Source organism: Ursus americanus, chromosome 26 (genome assembly GCF_024610735.1).
Source record: "Ursus americanus isolate L20-20 chromosome 26, mUrsAme1.1.p, whole genome shotgun sequence".
Lineage (NCBI taxonomy): Eukaryota > Metazoa > Chordata > Mammalia > Carnivora > Ursidae > Ursus > Ursus americanus.
In genome coordinates this window covers 15,261,471-15,280,746 of record NC_142152.1, presented here as the reverse complement: position 1 = coordinate 15,280,746, position 19,276 = coordinate 15,261,471, and the positions used below count along the sequence as shown (strand labels likewise).

The following is a 19,276-nucleotide window of genomic DNA, read 5'->3' as shown; positions in this document are numbered from 1 at the left end:
CCAAGAGCAAGGCTGGGAAGCATTTCTGGGAACTGCTGAGGAAGTGGGGGCAGCGGGGCAGGAAGAGGAGAAGGAAAGAGATTCTGATGCACAGATCCCCTCGCACAGTGCGGGCAGGGCTGGTGGGCCCTCTTCACCTCAGGCACCGTCAACAGGCTCGCCCACCCCCTCTGACCTCCCTGTGGTCCCCTGGCAGCTCACTCTCACTGGGACTCCAGGCTGAGGTGCTGGGGGGCCTCCCCGGCACCAGCTGAGTCCCCTTGGCCGTCTCAGGCCCTCAGGAGGTCAACGAAACAGAGGAGGACAGCTGAGGGTGAGGGTGTCAGTGTCTCAGTAACCAGACAGAGTCTGAGGAAATCTTTCTCATTTCTTCAGTCCGCGTGACCAAATGGAAGCAAGCAGACAGGTGCCAGGCCTTCCCTCCACCGCACAATGGAGGCTGTACCTGTAATGGCGGGTGTCCCGGATGGCTCGGTCTGGGCTCAGCTTGTCACTCTCCAGCTGGTTGAAGGCATGCTGCCTGTAAGGGTCCTCTCCGGGCTTCAGCTGCTTGGCTGCCAGGTACGCCTTCTCATCGAAGCCTCTGGAGGGTGTTCCTGTCACCTGAGACAAAGGTCAGCATCAGAGGGGTCACAGGCAGGAGGCTAAAGCAGCCGCTGTGTGGTAAGTACTGATCCCACAGGCAGGAGCCAGCTGTGTTACCTCGTTTGCACCTTCTCCCAACACTGTGAGCAGGAGATCAGTATTTCCCCCCTTGCACAGATAGGGAAACCAAGGCTCAAGAAATTAAAAAGACAGTACCCAAACTGCTCTTAAAACATGAAGTCTTCTTTTTTTTTTCAAAGCCCAAGGTCAGAGCGAGTCCAGTCACAGGTTCTGGATTCAAACTGGTTGTTCTGACCTTGAAGGTCATTCTCTTGATTAGTGCTCTTTGCTGGATTTGGAGACAGTGACCCCCAAGATGAGGTGCCTTGAGGGGACCACCAACCAAGCTGGAGGTCGCCAAGCAGCCTACAGTGTCCTAGGGATGAACTTGGACCTGACCCTGGACTAGGCATGCAGGAAGTGCCTGATGAGTAAACACCCGGAGCTTGCACGAGCTGCTGCACAGAGGGGGCTACCTGTGAGGACAAGCAGGCCCTCCCAGGCTCGTGCTAGAGCTGCCAGAATACAAACACAATGACGCATCTTCTCGGGGACTGGTGCCTGCTGCTGAAGCGGCCCCATGTCAGAGCTGCTGGCTCACCCGTGCTAAGTGCCGGCGAGTGACGGATGACACATGCCATGGCCCAGCCTCTCTCCTCTTAGCCACACCCCACTCTGGGCTCCCAAAGTCCCCCCATGAAAGACCCTGGGGAAGGGCACAACTGAGATGAATGGAGAGATAGATGGATCCTGACATCTTATTATTTGAACCAAACTGCAGGCCGGATGTTCCCAGAGTGCCTTGAGATATCATCAACAGTGAGCACATCCTGACTACACCCTCCCACCTGCCCGGCAGCGTGGGCTGGAGCTGTGAGCCCCCAGAGGCAGCGGGAAGGTGGGTAAGGATTGTCCAGACACAGAACCTTTGCATGAAGACTCCATCACAGGCCTAGCCCCAGAGGGATGGTCCCTGGAAGGCAGCTGAACCTGGGGGAGAGGAGACTGAGGTGTTGGGTGATGCTGGGGGACATCCACAGCGGCCCAGGGCCTCCATGAAAGCCTAGCCCCGGTCCTCACCAGACAGGGCTGCGGAAGGCTCCAGGAGGCGAGTATCTCCTTCAGGGATGCCACTCTGTCGAGTTCCAGCCTCCGGTGCATCCTGTCCTAGGAGCCAGCCCCGGAGCTCCCTGAGGTCAGAGCCAGTGAGGGAGGTTTCCTCGTGTCCACCAGGCCCAGCCCCAAGCTACACACAGACGCTCAGGATGGTGACCGCCGCTGCGGCGGCCACACCGTGATTCCTATTCGGAGCTGGTGCCGTACGGGGGGCTGGACAGATGTGGCGTAGCCCCCATGGCTGGAAATCCATTTCAGGAAAGACAGAAGGAGGGAAGGAAGGAGAGAGGGAGAGGAAGGCTGTTTTGATCTGAACCCTGGATTGCTAGAAGGACCCAAGCTGTCCAACTTTGAGAGCCAGCATGAGAAGTCCTCTGTGTCCTTCCCACCTGGGAGAAGGACGGGTGCTAACTCTGCCCCCACCCCAATTCCTCCCAGCCCAGGTCAGAGAAACGGAAAGCAGCCTCCAGTTGATATCTGAGATAAAATAAAAGAAAAACTGCAGAAGCTCCAAAGGGAGAGTATGCCACTTAATTATCCTGCAAGGCAACTGTGGGAAATAACCGTGTTTATTTATTTAGGACTTCTGGCCACTCTGCGGGCTCAGAAAACCTCTGAGTCCTCATCCCACACTCACCCATCACCCAAGAAACGTGCATGGAGAGCAGCCCATCTACCAGGCACTGGGACTCCCTCTGCAAGTTCCTCGGCCTTTCTGATCATTCATTCATTTGTTTAAGAATGCTTGAAGTCACTCACTCCTTCATCCAGCCCCCCATTCATTCAGCAGAGCTCAGGCCAAGGTTCACTAGAGAAGTTCCCTTCAGGGCCTCAAAACTGGGCTAGACATCCTCAAAGATGTTGTCCAGAAGCGTCTGCTGCTCCCTCCTGCAGACCCATAGCTTCCGATGATGCTCCAATTGTCCTCCAAGGTTGGACCCTTCACCTCTGAGCCACCTCGTGAAGAGGGTGCTGTGGAGTCACACAGTCCCTGCTCCCTCCCAGAGCTCTTAGCCCTGCTTTAACACTGACCCAGCATCTCTGGGGCCTGGAGCCGAAACATCAGTTGGCCCCGAGTCAGCCAGGTGGAAGGGACACTGAGGCAGGGTAGGATGTGACCTCTGCAGGGCTTTAGCTTCCTCTCTCCCCAGCGCCTCCCTGGCCTCCCCCGTCCCCACCCAGACCTCTTCTACCTGGTATCTAACCAGTTCACACACCCTCACTGCGGCTCATGCCGCAGCTCATTTCCTCGCGGCTCTTGAACTCCCCTTTTCCTTTGGCCCTTTCTTTGGTCTTGAGACTTTCAGGCCTTTGAACGTCCCATGGGTGCCGCTAACTCTACATCTCAAAACGAATCGGTCACTGAAGACCAGCGCTGCTGCTTCTCCTGCATTGCCTGTTGCAGAGGTGGGCCGTCCCGACCTCCTGGTCCTCCCAGCAACACATGCAGGGGTCATCCGTGACGTCCTCCTCGGTGCTCCACGGCCTGACCGAGGCCATTGCCCTGGGCATCCACAGCTAACTCAACAAGTATCTCCTGCCAGTCTAGCATGTGCAGACTGGGCAAGAGGCTGGGAAGATGGAAAGACACAAAAGCCATATGAACCGCAGATCACCCCTCGCGGCTCCCCCATCCCATGCTGGACAGGCCATGGACGATCAGGAAGAAGCCCTCACCCTCAACCTCAGATCACGGGGAGCTGGAGAACTGGCCATGGAAGCCCTTCCCGCCCCAACCCGAGCTGGCACAGGAGTCCAGAGATGGTGCATGTGCCGCAGACTGGTGACCAGTGAATGCTCTTCCCCTTCTCCCCTGTTTTCCCACCACACTGCTTACTAAGCACGCTGGCGAGGCGTACACGCGTCCTTTGGCTCTAGGCTGCAGCACCATGAGGGGCTATATCTGGATCCTCCTGGGAGACCCGAGATCCTGGGCTTGGAGCCCGTTGGAGCCACTATATGGGACTCGTACCGCTGCCCTTTCTGGAGGGGGTGAGGGCGCTTGGAGCTGCTCGTTCAATTCACGTATTATGTGGCACTAACGTCTGTGCTTTACTTTTCTTTCTTTTCCACTAGATGGTGAGCTCCCGACCTTGGAGCTCCCAGCACCCAGCACGTAGTAGGCACTGAGTGGATGTTTGCTGAATAAAGGAATGAATGAGTGAATGAACGAATGAATGAATAAGTATTGTCCCTGCTCTCAACTTACTTATAATCAACAGGGGAGAGAACCACAGCGAACAAAAGGGAATCCTCTGACACATCACATGACCTTCGGTGGCTTTCGCTCTCCCTCAGCACAGGTCCCAGCAGAGCTCACAGTGGCCCAGGACACTCTATGAGTGGGGCCAGTTACCAGGTTCTGCTCTCACCACCTCCCTGGCTCTGTTCTGGCCGTACTAGCCTCCTTATGCTCCTTGAGCCTGCCGCCACCCTTCCCCTCAATCTTCCTTCCTTTTTTTTTTTTTTTTTTAAAGATTTTATTTATTCATTCGACAGAGAGAGAAGACAGCCAGAGAGAGAGGGAACACAAGCAGGGGGAGTGGGAGAGGAAGAAGCTCCTCCCAGCGGAGGAACCCGATGTGGGGCTCAATCCCAGAACGCCAGGATCACGCCCTGAGCCGAAGGCAGATGCCCAACGACTGCGCCACCCAGGCGCCCCTCCCCTCAATCTTTCTGTTCCTTCTCCATTCTGGAAGGCTTTTCCAGATATCTGCATGGCTCCCTCCTTCACCCCTCTGCAAGGCTCTGCTCAAACCTTGCTTCTTCTGTGAGCCTTCCCTAACCCCTACCTGTAACACTACGAGCCAGCCCCACATTCCCTGGCCTCCTGCCTTGTTCTAAATTTCCTTCTAGCACTAGTGTCATCTGATGTTCTTTGTGTATTTTGCTTATTTTATCTTTCTTTTTTTTTTTTTTAAAGATTTTACTTATTTATTCAACAGAGATAGAGACAGCCAGCAAGAGAGGGAACACAAGCAGGGGGAGTGGGAGAGGAAGAAGCAGGCTCATAGCAGAGGAGCCTGATATGGGGCTCGATCCCACAACGCTGGGATCACGCCCTGAGCCGAAGGCAGACGCTTAACCGCTGTGCCACCCAGGCGCCCCTAGTTATTTTATCTTTCTGACTGCTTCTCCCCACAAGAATATAAGAGGCACTAGGGCAGGTATCGTCTGTTTTATCTAATGCTGGATCCCCTGTTGGTAGGATTCAAAATCAACGGCTCATGAATATGTGAGCAATGAGCTGTCACAACCCCACTCATCCCCTTCGCCTCCCACACACGTACTAGGCTAACACATTACTTGGAACTGAGGTGGACCAAGTTGGTGGCAGGGTGGTTTCTGCTTGCCTTGGGGATCTCCTTCCCACTTACATCTCCTGGCAGGACTGTTAATCACTGTCCTCCTGTCCCATCAACGCCTTGATCACCACCACGGGGGTGGGCACAAGGCCCAGGCTAGACTGTTCTATCACCACACTCCTAGACACAGAGATTGGTGAAGCAATCATCATTTGACTTCATCCAGGCCAATCAGAATCCATCCCGAGACCCTTCTATAAGATGAGCTCTTTTTGTCATCACTGCTACACTGGGAGGCAAGTCCTTTTGCCTATTACATGGAGAAATTTTGTCTGGAGAATGAAGCCAAGAAGAAACAATCAGAGCCAAGAGACAGAACGAAAGAGCTACAGTGATATTATTTGGGGGTCCCTGGAGCTAGTCATATCTAATCCCAATTCATCTTGGGCTTTTTCTTGTATCTATTTATGCCTATCTACCTGCCTATCTACTACCTATCTGTCCTCTGTTTTGGTGTTTTGTTTTTGCTTAAACTAGTTTGAGCTGACTATCCTCTCTAATAACCAAAAATTCAGAGATGTCAGTCCTTCAGTCATTCCAATGAATAGAAAACCATTCTTCAAAAGTAAGAAACAGGGGCACCTGGGTGACTCAGTCAGTTAATAATCTGCCTTCAGCTCAGATCATGATCCCAGGGTCCTGGGATCGAGCCCCACATCGGGCTCCCTGCTCAGTGGGGAATCTGCTTCTCCCTCTTGTGCTCTCTCACTCAAGCATGCTCTCTCGCTCTCAAATAAATAAAAATCTTTTTTAAAAAAAGTAAGAAACAAAAACCAAAAAATGAGCCACCAATGACAATGACACAGTTTGGTGCCAGCCATCCATTCCAAGATACCAGGCTGGTCCCTGGCATCCGGCCCAGCGACTTAAGCCTAGAGTCAGGTGGGGCATTCCCTGCCTTCCCCAGCAGGCAGGGCTGTGGTCAGGCTTTGGGGTGGGGGGGTTCCACCTGGACCACAACTTAAGTGTCCCCTGAGTTGCCCTGGCAAGGAAGAAGGGTTGGGAGACGGTGAGTAACAGCCTGCTGGGCCTCCCACAGCCCTCCAGCCTCCTCTAAGAGCTCTTGGCTGAGGGTTAGATGGTTAGACGGTGGCCTCCTCCCCGGTCTGTCCTTTTGGGAAGTGCCCAAGCCAGCACTTCCAAATCCAACAAGGTCAGTCACATCTGAAATTGTTTAAGCTGAAATAATGACTCTGCTCTATAACATGGGAAGAATTATTTTTCATCTTGAAGAATTTTATTTTCAGTCCGTCACTTCAATTAAACTTTGAATCTTGCCTGACCGGCTTCAATTTTTTTCCAGCTAGATTTGCTTACTTCTCCTTGACTGCTAAATTTAGGAAACAAACAGCAAAGGGGAAGGTTTAAAATAAGAAAGGAAAATATTTTCCACATCATTTTTATCAAAAACAGTTCAACCCAAATCCCCAAGCCCTGTAAACTTTCTTTTAAAACATACATGCACCTCTAAATTGTAGATTTAAACAACTCAAACTCTTTTTAAATAACTGCTGTCTAATTTCCTTTTACTGCCAGTAAAACAGGTACCTGCTGGGCTGGCCTTTCACTCAAGTTCAATGAAACTGCAAATAAAAAGGCCCTGGTCCTATTTTATGGATGGCTCCTGACTTTTCTCCTGAGTCTGCGCTAAACCCCAAACACCTGGCGAACAAAATGTGATTCCCCACCACTCCCCACTCCCCCGGGAACAAAGTCTCATCTGATGCTGTGTCCAAAGTTGAAAGACTGCCATTCATCCCGAAGGCTGGGAAACGGAGCACATGATTCACCGCTCTGAGTGCAAGGTGTCAGGTTCCACCTCTCCCAAATGAAAAGGCGGGTCCCACCAGGCCTCCCCGCAAGCCGCCGGGCTCTGGGGAAGCAGCCAACCCCGCCTGGCCTGCCAGCGCTCCTATCCAACCAGACGAGATGCCGGGGTGGCACAGGGCTGGGGACCTCAGCTTGGGTACAGGAAACCTCGCCTAGGGTATCGAGGGTCCCTCAGGGGCCTGCCCCAGACATGTCTCCCTTTCGCCTTTCCCGTGGCCTACACAGCTGTTACGTAAGGGTTACCAGCCCGGCCTTAGAAATCTCTGGGATAGAATGCCTGAAAGCCTGTGTTTACTGCTCTCTGGCCTTGGGAAGAAACTTACCCTTTCTGAGCATGCTTCTTCCTCTGGAAAATGGGGATTATTGTGAGCATTAAAGGAGACGAGGTAACGTGCTTAGCACACTATCTGGCACATAAATTATAATTATTAATTATTATTAGCTCGCCTGCCTTTTTACCAGTCGTTCTCAACCTTGCTGCACTTTAAGAATCTGAAGAATCGGAAGATTTTAAAAATCCTGCCGTCCAGGCCCCGCCCAAGACCAATTCAATCAGAAGCTCTGGCGGTGGGAGGCTCGTGGCAGGGGCTCTTAAAGCTCTCCAGGTGTGCGGTGCGCGAGCGAGGCGGAGCTGCTGATTATGCAGACGCAGGACGGAGAGCTGGTGAAACCACAGGACCAAGGACTAGAAGGGACCGTGGAGGCCCTCTCCCGTGACCCCCTTGCCAGGAGCCTCACGGTGAGTCTGGGCTTCGTCCTCTGTTTGGGGAGCCTCACTATCAGCAGAGCTAAGGAACTCAGCTGGAGCCTCCGCTGTTACTATAGAAACCACGCCCTTGCAACGCAGGCCTACATGCCCTGGAGGCTCTGGTTCCATGACAGACCGAGGAGCACACAGGGTCAGGGCCGCCTGGGAAGCCCACCCTGGGCTTCCAGTTAGATTTGCCACCACGACCTGATTTCTCCAAGGGCGCTGATGACTGCACAGCTTTATGACTCCAGGGGTCTCCTCAAGAGAGAGGGGGAGTGCATTCCCCAGATGGTCTCTGTTCAGGTTTACGGAGATTCTAGGTCTAATCAAGCTCCCCAGGTCTTATTTTCCACACTTTGCCTGGCCCAGAGGTCGTCCAGGGATGGGGGACTCTGCAGGCGGGCAATGCTGGGGACGTGCGGTGGGACAGCTCCGTCTCCACCTGCGCCTCAGTGTACCCAGCTTGAGCAGAGCATTCCTGGGTTTGTGAAGAGTACGGGAACCTGCCGTACCCCGCCCCCCACCCCGTCAGAGCTGCTGCACAGTCAAAGGAACAAGGAGGCCTCTCCTGCAGTAATGAGCTGATGCTGACTGCTCCCTGATGGCCTACTATGAGCTGGTGCCGGTTTCCAGCTTCAAGTAGTCCTGCCAATGGGTGCCCTCCTGAGCCTGCTTTGACAGAAGTGGAAACTGAGGCCCAGGGAGATAAAATGCCAAGGTCACACAGCTGCTGAGAGGCTAGGCTGGGCCGGGATTTGAGGCTGTCTGGCTGCAGGGCCTAAGCACAAAGCTTTCTCTGTCTGTCTTCAGACTACTCCTAGGCACAGATGGGCTTGGCACCCCCTTCCAATTCTGAGTCCCTCAGCTCCAAAACAAGCTGGCCTCTGGTGCCCGGAACACAACCAGGCCCTGACAAGTGCAGGCTGGAGGCTGCCTCCCCACTGGGCTCAGGGTTCAGAGCAGCAGCTCACTGCACAGAGGCGGACACAGTGCTGTCATCTCTTGGCTTGACATGGGCATGGAAACGCTTCTCTGCTTTGGCTAGAAAGGACGTGGAAAAAATGAAAAGTATAAGAGTTTGTATTAGTCAGAGCAAAACAGCACATAACCAAATTTCCTTGGGTCAGTCCGGGCCCTCCTCGGTCTTTCCAGCCAGGCACGTCCTCGGGGTCCTGACGACCTTCAGCTGCAGTCACAGAAAAGGGGGACAAAGCCAATTCCTGTTGAGGTTCTCGTCTGCTTGATGCTAACAACCTCCCCCACCCCAACAGCATTGCCACATCGGTGGCCGAGAGAAAGGAAGTGAACAGAAAGACCAGCTGAGACAGGGCCACCTCAGGGCTCCCCAGGCCCCCACAAACACCTTTCCAGCCCACATACGGTGCAGATCACGCAGGTGTAATATGTTGGGGTCTGTAGGTTATCATTGCACTTCTGGTGCTCATGTTCAGTCTACTGACCTTGAACCTATCAGATAGTAACTGGAGAAATAGAAGCAGGTATGAGCCAGGTACTGCAGAGAACACACCCAGCACTGACTATTCCAAGAGTGTCAGCAGCCTCCTGCCTCACCCGCTGAGGATCCCAGCTGGGCCAGGATCAAGTCGTTAGAACTCAGCGGGGGCTCATTGTGGCCTGGTGCCTCAGTTTATACCACTTTTTAGAACAAAGAGCCAAATTAGTGTAGTGAGCTGGCACAGTACGTTATTGGCATGGCAGGTCAAGTTTAGAAGTACATTACCTGTGCTTCATATATAATTAATATAATTAGTATAATTAAACAATTAGGTTATACCTTCTGATAGAGCATTCATTACAAAGGCAGACTTTTAATATCAAATTAAGCAAAAAGAAAAAGGAGGGGAAGGGAAACAGGAAAAAAGCAGCTTGGCTCATGTGACTTTCTTCAAGGGGCACTGCAGGGGCGAGTCCCACTTGTGTCCGAAGCAGGACCATGCCCCTAGATTGGCAGCCACCTCCCACGGCCCAGCATTTTACCTAGGTGCAATATACAAAATGGCCATAAAATCCGGAAACAGGGATAATACTAAGATTCTTTTTTAATGAACAGAGCCCTTTCGATGAATTCTTCCAGGATATGCTGGAGATGCAGGGTTTTTAAAAAATTTCTTTAACTATATTATTGATTTATTTGTCAGAGAAAAAGAGAGAACACAAGCAAGGGGAGCCCCAGGCAGAGGGAGAAGCAGACTCCCCACTGAGCAGGGAGCCCGATATGGAACTCAATCCCACAACCCTGGGATCATGACCTGAGCCAAAGGCAGGTGCTTAACCGACTGAGCCACCAAGGCATCCCAGGATGCAGTTTTATTCAAGCAGAAATCAGAGACACACATCATCGGATCATGGCTGGGATCGATGGAAATACAGTGTTACGCATCTCATTCATCGCAGTCGTGCACAGTGCACCAAACCATACATGGTTAATAAGTCACAACACAATGACTGGGTCATGCATTGCAATGTAACCTAAATAAACCACTTAATACATATGTTTGTCCATGTTCTTTTTTTTTTTAAAGATTTTTTTATTTATTTATTCGACAGAGATAGAGACAGCCAGCGAGAGAGGGGACACAAGCAGGGGGAGTGGGAGAGGAAGAAGCAGGCTCATAGCGGAGGAGCCTGATGTGGGGCTCGATCCCACAACGCCGGGATCATGCCCTGAGCCGAAGGCAGACGCTCAACCGCTGTGCCACCCAGGCGCCCCTGTTTGTCCATGTTCTGCTTGATGACCACCCTATAGATAAATAGAACCTGAGTGGGAAGTGCAGCCCATTCTTGAAAAAGACTCAGGGATACGGAGATGTAAATCCTCCCTGACTTCATCTACAAATTTCATGCAATCCTGATCAAATAACAACTGTATTGGGGGTGGTGGGAGGGAGGAGGATTCAGCCGGAAGAATTTAAACATGAGCGAACAATCAGGAAAAATCTCAAAAAACTTGAAGATAAGGAAATAGACCTACCAGATATTAAGACATATGAAAGACGGCAAACTTTATATAGCAAGATACTACTGGTATAAAGCCAAACAAATCAATAAAAGAAAACAGAGAGGTTAGAAATAGAACCAAGTACATATGGAGGGTTGGCACAAGATATATTTGCATTTCAAATGGAAGGGGGAAGGGAGAGACATACTATTCAGTGAACGATGTTAGGAAAAGTGACCAGACAATATGGAAACAAATAAAGCTGAGTTCATTTTTTAAATCAAAATAAATTCTAGGTGGCTCAAAATTTAAAATTTAAAAAGAAACTAGGGGTGCCTGGCTGGCTCAGTCAGTGGAACATATGACTCTTGGTCTTAGGGTTGTGAGTTTGAGTCCCATGTTGAGTGTAGAGATTACTTAAAAATCTCTTAAAAAACCAATAAAGTAAAATAAAATAAAAAAGAAACTAAAAAGTATGCAGAAAAAGTTGCTTTTTGTTCTTGTTTTTTGCAATCTTGAATATAAAATCCAAATGTCACAAGAAAATGTACATAAAGGTTTAAAATTTTTATAAGGCTAAAAATACCACAAAGTCAAGATACAAACATGCTAGAAAAAAAATATTAGCCAAAAATAGGCCAAAGAACTAGCTCCTTCAATATGCAAAGAGCTTTTATAAGTCAATAAGAAAAGAACGAATAATTCAAAAGAAATGTAGACAAAAAGGATATGACCAAGTAGTTCATTGAAATGTGAAATACAAATGACCAATAAGAAATGAAAGAGGGGCCTGGGTGGCTCAGTCAGTTGGGCATGGACTCTTGGTTTCATTCAGGTCATGATCTCATGGGTTGTGGGACTGAGTCCCTATTGGGCTGCCTGCTTGGTGGGGAGTATGCTCGGAGGAGTCTCTCCCCCTGCCCCTCCCCCGCTGCATGCACATATGTGCCCACACGCATGTGCACGTGCTCTCTCTCAATTTAAATGAATGAGTCTTTTAAAAAAAGAAGAAATGAAAGATATTCAATCTCATTGATTATTAAATGCAAATTAAAATAAGATACAATTTCTTGCTAATTTGGCAAGTCCAAGAATAATTATATATAATGTTCAGTATTTTGAAAGTTAGAAGAAATAGACGCCCTTATATGTTGATAGATTATAAACTGGTATGATCAAGACCATTTGACAACATCATTTTATTTTTTTTAAGATTTTATGTATTTATTTATTTGAGAGAGAGAGCATGAGCGGGCGGGAGGAACAGAGGGGAAGGGAGAGAAAGACTCTCTCAAGCAGACCCCACACAGAGCCCAAAGTGGGGGGCACAGAACCCAAAGCGGGGCATAGAGTCCCACTCAGGCTCCATCTCACAACCTTGAGATCAAGACCTGAGCCGAAACCAAGAGTCAGATGCTCAACCGACTGGGCCACCCAGGCACTCTTGACAACATCCTTTTAAATACTACTTTTTGACCCAGTAGAAGTTCCATTTTTAGGTAAACGTAACTTGGTTTTCCTGAGACAGTCCCAGCATACACTTGTGCCCTCAGGAGCCCCTGTGAATTAGAATTTGTCTTAGTTTAGGTAACAGATTATATGATCCCTAAATTATAGTTTATCCTTACAGTAGAATTCTAAATAAATGTTAGAAAGAATAAGTTATGTATGTACATTGTGATTCACTGTATATAAACTGTTAGTAAATACATGTGTATGTAAATGCATAGATATATCTGGAAAAATACATGGCGAGCTGGTATACAGCGGTCACCTCCAGAAAGTGGCCCAGGAGTGGGCTGGAAGACTGAAGAATTTTACCTTTTCCTTTATACAAACCTGATTTTTATAAATAAGTATTCTCTCACCAAAATTCTTTTTAAAAAGATTTTATTTACTTATTTGAGAGAGAGAGTGTGCACACAAGTGGTGGGGAGGGGCAGAGGGAGAGGAAGAAGCAGATACCCCCCTCCCCAGGGCAGGGAGCCTGACGTGGGGCTCCATCCCAGGACCCTGGGATCATGACCCGAGCTGAAGGCAGGTGCTTAACTGACTGAGCCACCCAGGTGCCCCTACAATAATCTTTTTTTTTTAAGATTTTATCTATTTGTTTTGTCAGAGAGAGAGAGAGAGAGCACAAGCAGGGGGAGTGGCAGGCAGAGCCAGTGCAAAGCAGGGAGCCAGATGCGGGACTCAATCCCAGGACCCCAGGATCATGACCTGAGCCGAAGGCAGATGCTTAACCAATTGAGCCATCCAGGTGCCCTACAATAAAATTCTTTACAAAAGCCAGATGAACCTTAATTCTTCTTTACCTAAGATAAAAGAATTGAGCTAAATTATTGTCATCATCAACATCACCATCTTCAGAATGAATCTCAGATATAAAGAAATAGATGAAAAGTAAGCCCTTCCTCACCTGAAACATTTGGGGGCAGAAGTACCAGCCAGGGACAGGTTACTCCTGACGGAGAGGAGGGGAAGGGAAGTTGCAGGGGAAAAAGAATAATTTTCCCTCTACCTTTCTAAGTTCTTAGCTGAGACTCCTGTAATAAAAGACAGATAAAGTGTTCTGGGACCCAGTTTCAATGTGGCAGGGTTTTCCCCAGGCCACTAACAAGCAATTCTCAGACACCAACTGGATGTCCTACAATTCAACCCAATTCTGACACTGTCTACCTGGAGACGGCCTCAGGTCCCGCAGGTGAAGAGCTCAGCCTCACAGGACAGTCCAGCACTTCACATGCCAGTCACAAGCCCAGGTTACTTGTGCTTCTGATGAACTGACTACAAACCCACGACCACCTCCTGGGGTTCAATTACTTGGCTAGAGCCACTCAGAGCTTACTTACTACATTACCAGCTTATTACAAAGGCTACTGAAGGATTCAAATCAACAACCAGATGAAGAGATACACAGGGCAAAATCTGAAACAAAGGAGCTTCTGTTCTGCTTGGGTGGCACGTGAAACCGTCTGGTTCCCCAACTGGGCAGCTCTCCAGACCCCCTCCTTTTGGCTTTTATGGAGGCCTCATATTACATAGGTATGATTGATTAAATCATTGGCCGTTGGCAACTGATTCAACCTTCAGCTTCTTCTCCCCTCCCCTCCCCGGAAATCAGGGGGTCGGACTGAAAGGTCCACCCCTCTATTCACAGTTCAAGGTATTCATTCCCCTCGCAACCAGGCCCCATCCAAAAGTCACCTCGTTAACATAACTGAGGACACGAGACAAATATTATAATAAAACATGCTCCCATTGCTCCTATCACTCAGGAAATTCCAAGAGTTTGGGAGCTGTGAGCCAGGCACTACGGACGAAGACCAAAGATACATTTCTTATAAATCACAACAGATTAACAAGAGAAAAAACAAACAGAAGTCTATTAACATGTATACAAGGAAAATACTCAGATAAAAGTGAGTAACTCCCCAAGGCACTCAGAATTCAGGATTACACACCATCTTAAGAGGGAAAGGGGAGGAGGATGTAGACCTCTTAGGGAAGAGTTAATGGCTTTTAGGAAGATGAATGGGCCCTTAGAAGAGTAGATGGGAGGTACAATGGTTTGTGACAGTTTGTCCGGATGTGGTGTTGACTTCTGGTCTTCTCTCCCATGATAAAAGTCAATCTTCCTTGGCTGCTGAAACTCACAGGAAGGGGATTTATGACCAGGGAGTTCCTTTTGGAGGCTCTGTGTTTAGGCAGATGATGGGAGTTCAGAGAAAGCATCTCCTTGCATTTGCTGGTTTTCAAATGCCTACAGCTCAAAATAATCAATATGCCAAAGGGGCATCTTTTCGGTGGTGTTTTCTGCTGCCCTTCAAAGTGGAGGCAGGAGGGGAGCGGTATATGGTGGCTGAGCCCTCGAGTGTGTGGGTGGGTGTTAGAGCACGTGAATTCAACATCCAGGTAATGCTTGGAGGCCCAGCTAGGCGTCTCCTGATTTCTTCCCAAAGCGCAAGCCTAACAATTGAAAATGGGGTTTGGGGAGAGGGTTAAGAAGGCAAACCCTGGCCCACAGCCATAATCTCACTTGTGCTCTAGGAACCGACCACAGAACACTCTGAAGGGGAGTGTTTCCTTTACTATTTGTCCATTTTTAGCTTTAAAAAAAAAAACCCCTCTCGTAAAATGCCTTGTATGGAGTGCTTAGCTTAGTAACTTGGTTGAAAGGGGCAGGCAGGCCACGGGGAGCTGAAAAGGCCGTCAGTCAAGTCCCTCAGGCTAGCCCACAGCCATTCTGCAGGCCTGAGGTACCCTGTGTGGATAGCATTTCCACAGCTGCCGAAAGGAGGTAATGATGCTTACCGCCCAGGGGTTTTGAGCGCATTAAATAAAATCATTGCACCCTGTCCACATCCACGGGAGGCCCTCTCTCAATGGCTGCATAAAAGGAGGAGGTTTGAAACAAATGAGCAAAGGAGGAAAGAAAGGGAGAGAGAGGCAAACCAAAAAAGATTCTTAACTGCAGAGAACAAACCGAGGGTTACCAGAGGGGAGGGGGCTGGGGGGGTGAAATAGGGGTGGGGATTAAGGAGGACACTTGTCCTGGGTGAGGAGCACCGGGTGACGTATGGAAGTGTTGGATCACTATCTTGTACACCTGAAACTAATATAACCCTGTATGTTAACTGGAATTTAAATAAAAACATAACAAAAATTCAACAATTAAAAAACAAAAGGAAGGGGTTTGAGCAAGACGCTCTCTGAGGCCGCTCCACCTTGAACGTGAAATGATCTGTAACAACATCCATTCACCCCATCATTCTTCAATACGTATTTATTACAGATCCTGGAACCCTGCTGAAGAGCCAAGAGCCTCTTTGTATATGACCTACTGCTGTTCTTGACACACAGTAGGTGCTCAGAGGATGTTTGTCCCATCAAGAGGGTGTGTACACGGTGTCCCAGAGATCCCAGCTCCAACAGGAGCTGGAGGAGTGGTCAGCAGCTCTGGTCACGTGTCACCAAAAGAGCACCTGCTTCCTCCTTGGGCTTCGGACAGGAGGTAGGAATACACAGGATCTCTAGAGTGGGGAAGTGGGGAAGCTGCAGGCAGGGGCTACCCTGGGAGCCCCACCAGTGGCTCCCGCCCCATGCATGAGCTGGGGCATGCTAGCTTTGAGTCTGGGAGGGGCAGAAGTGTGTGTTTTATTGCAGTTGAAGAGTCTTTTGTGGGGAATGACATTGTGGTGGGTTAATGGTGGATAGTGCTTTTCTTCCTTGACTAATATCTTTGAATATTACATTAAATTGTTTTTAAGCCACCAAAATGGTTATTAAATTAGTACCCTTTTGGAAAACAGTCTGGCAGTGCATTTCTAGTGCTATATCCTTTGGCACACGGCCTTTTCTATTTTATTCTATCCATTATCTTCCCCTAGCTGTGGCCGGGTGCCAGTTGGGCCCCAAATCTCCCATATATCCAGAAGATTTAAATTTAACCTTTAGAAGGAGGGAGTAACTTGAGTAAATGTGCCTTCTCATCTAGGATTCCTGTTTTAATCACACAATTAGTCATAGACAAATATTAGGCACAAAGATGTTCACGATGGTCTTATTTATAAGAACGAAAATTTGAAAACAATCTAAATGTCAACACTGGGGAAAAGAGTAAGTAAATGATGTTCCATCAATTGAAAAGAATATTTAGCAGCCATTTGCAATAACTGTTATAGGCTGTGGGGAAATAAGTACGCTCTCGTGCTTTATTAGAGGGCGTATAAACTGGTATAAATCTTCTAGAGGTAAACTTATCAGTATGTAACAAGGGAGGGTCTGAAAATGATGTATACGTAGGATTCGATCTTAGGAATCCCTCCTAAGGAAATTATTAAAATGGGTTCCATTTATAATAGGAAAAGATGGCGGAGATTAAAAACCCCTAGATTTCCAGTAATAGGGAATTTGTTCAGCGAGTTATGGTACGGCCTTCAAGGGAATACACTGCAATCATTTACAAAGATGTAGGAATTTATTTATTTTTTAACGTGGAAAGCTGTTCACCATACAAAGTGAAGTGAAGAAAAGCAGGCTACAAATTAATATGGGCGTCGCGCCTCCATTTTGTTTATCTGGACGTTCTAATCTGTCTTAATGAATAATTATTACTTGTGAAATCAAGAAAAGATAGCATTAACAATATTAGCTCTGAAAGCTCTGGAGAGGCCCAGAAAAATCCTGGCTCGGTAATGGGAGGAGAGGGGCAGTGTATCAATCCCAGACGCTGAATGATTGCAGCCTTCTGAAAATGATGGAGCTTGACCAGAAAGGCGTACTGAAACAGGGAAACAGGGGTTTGCTAGGAGGGGGAGATTACGGATGATTTTCTATCCTTTTGGTTCTTACCATGTTTATGTAATGTTTATTTTTAAGTGGAAAAAACCTCCTTTGAGACTTTTTCCTCTGTGGCCTCTCCCCTCGTTGGAATGGTTGTCTTTATGGAATGCAAGCCTGCTTACTAAAAATAAGGCCTTACAATGGGCCTCTTCTGTACAGCTAGCTTCCTTTTGCTTCTCCTGGCTCAAGTCTGTCCCAGTGACCCCTTCTCCTTTTAGGGCCAGCACAACTCTACCTTATTTCTTATCAGCCCTGACCCCTGACCCCAAGCACCCAGATGCTGTTGGACTAACCTGCCCCTTCTAGCTATCCTGGACCCCAAGGATCAAACTTGCCAACCTTGAAGCTGACGGTCTCGGGGTCTGGCCAGAGCAGAACAACCACCTAACACGAATCACTAATAATGGATTGATGCCTATTTAACCCCTCCAGAACCAGGCACTTGCACGCACAGCTCTTGAGGGTAGTTTCCTTGGGGGAAAACAACGTGGCACGTGTATCAAAAGCCTTTAAAGCGTTTACCACCTAGCAATTCTGATTCTAGGGTATTACAAAATAAGAAATCTATGAAGATGTGGGTACAAAGGTAGACTGCTTGGTATTTTTTATACCAGTAAAACATTGGAAATAATCTAAATGTCCAACAATGGGAGCTTGGTTAGACAAACTATGGCACATCATAAGGTTGCCATGGAAAATACAGGATGCCCAGTTAAATGAGAATTTCAGATAAACAATGAATAACTTTTTTTAGTGTAAATATGTCCCAAATATTGCATGGGATACACTTATACCAAAAAAGTACTCATTGTTTCTCTCAAATTCAAATTGGAATACGGTTGTACTAAAAAAATTATTCAATGTTTATCTGAAATTCTAATTTACTTAGATGTCTTATATACTTATTTGTTAAATCTGGCCAGGCTACACACCAATATGATAGAATACTGTGTACATTAGAACTCATTTTTAGAGCAGCGGCTTTCAAATGGTTTTGTTTTTTTTTTTTTTTTAAGATTTTATTTATTTATTTGGCAGAGAGAGAGACAGCCAGTGAGAGAGGGAACACAAGCAGGGGCAGTGGGAGAGGAAGAAGCAGGCTCATAGTGGAGGAGCCTGATGTGGGGCTCGATCCCACAACGCCGGGATCACGCCCTGAGCTGAAGGCAGACGCTTAACCGCTGTGCCACCCAGGCGCCCCTTTCAAATTGTTGCTTCTCTCCCTGTGCTTTAGCTAGAACTTCACATCTTTTATTCCATCTTTTAGACTTCTGCATAAGATTTGGTTTGAAAATAAGGGTTCCATTCCTTATGAGGTTTGAAAAATATTGTTTTAAGAAACTAACAACGGGTGACAGTGCTCATAAAATAATACGTAGAAAAAATCATGTTAAAAACAGTATGTTTCTAATTTTGCATATACACACGCGCATACATGGAGAGGGAGAGAAGAATGAGAGACAGGCAGCAGACATTCTGGAATAATCCTAAAAAAAAAAAAAGTGGGCGTCAGGATTATAAGTGAATTTTAGAAGATTCCAGAAGATTTTTTCAGATTTTCTACAATGAATTAAGGGTATTTACATTTTGAAAAAAATTTCTGTTAGAAATATGTATCCTCTTAGAGGACATTAATACTTTAATGTCGTTGAGCTTCTGCATTTGTGATTCTTAAATTTCGGAGTTGTGAACCCTTTGGGGATCTAATGAAAGCTCTCTATTCTACCCTCCTAAGGCACATTCACACAAAATTTTGCATACAGTTTCCCCTCCTTGTTTCCCCTTCTTGTTAAGACCCTTCCCTAGATTTCTAGAATGCCATTCCTTTCCTCTGCTTGCTTATAAAGTTACTTACCCTGTCCTCAGGGCAGTGGTTCTTTTTGGGGGGAAGGGGAGTGGTCACACATCTGTTCTGAGACCCCGTTAAAAACTGAGGACTCTACTCAGGAAAAAAAAGAAAAAAAAACCAAAAACCCCACACAGCCCCACGCGCTGCTGCGGGCGGCTTCAGATGTTCGCAAACTCCCTGAGGTCCATTCTTGGACTCCGGGTTCAGAACTCCTCGTGCAATCCCAAGCCTTTGGCCCTCGCTCCAGCCCTGACTTGGCTAATTCCCTTTAGGGCCAAACTGGTTAAATATAGATTTTGAAAAAAAGAGACAAAGCCAGGGATAGAATCTAGCTCAGCACTCCCAGGGCCCTGTCACACAGCAAGTATTTCTAGAGCAGTGGGGCAGGAGGGGCTGGGATGGGGGGTGGGCTGCGA

General features: G+C 48.0%; 1 protein-coding gene across 1 annotated transcript in view; it reads right to left on the bottom strand.

Moving 5' to 3' along the window:
• Positions 1-19,276, bottom strand: part of GALNT16 (polypeptide N-acetylgalactosaminyltransferase 16) — an 87,392-nt gene that overhangs the window by 31,553 nt on the left and 36,563 nt on the right. Inside the window, exon 2 of the mRNA XM_045807952.2 lies at positions 446-603. Within this exon, the coding sequence (XP_045663908.1) occupies positions 446-603 (158 nt within the window). The remainder of the gene's footprint in view (positions 1-445; positions 604-19,276) is intronic.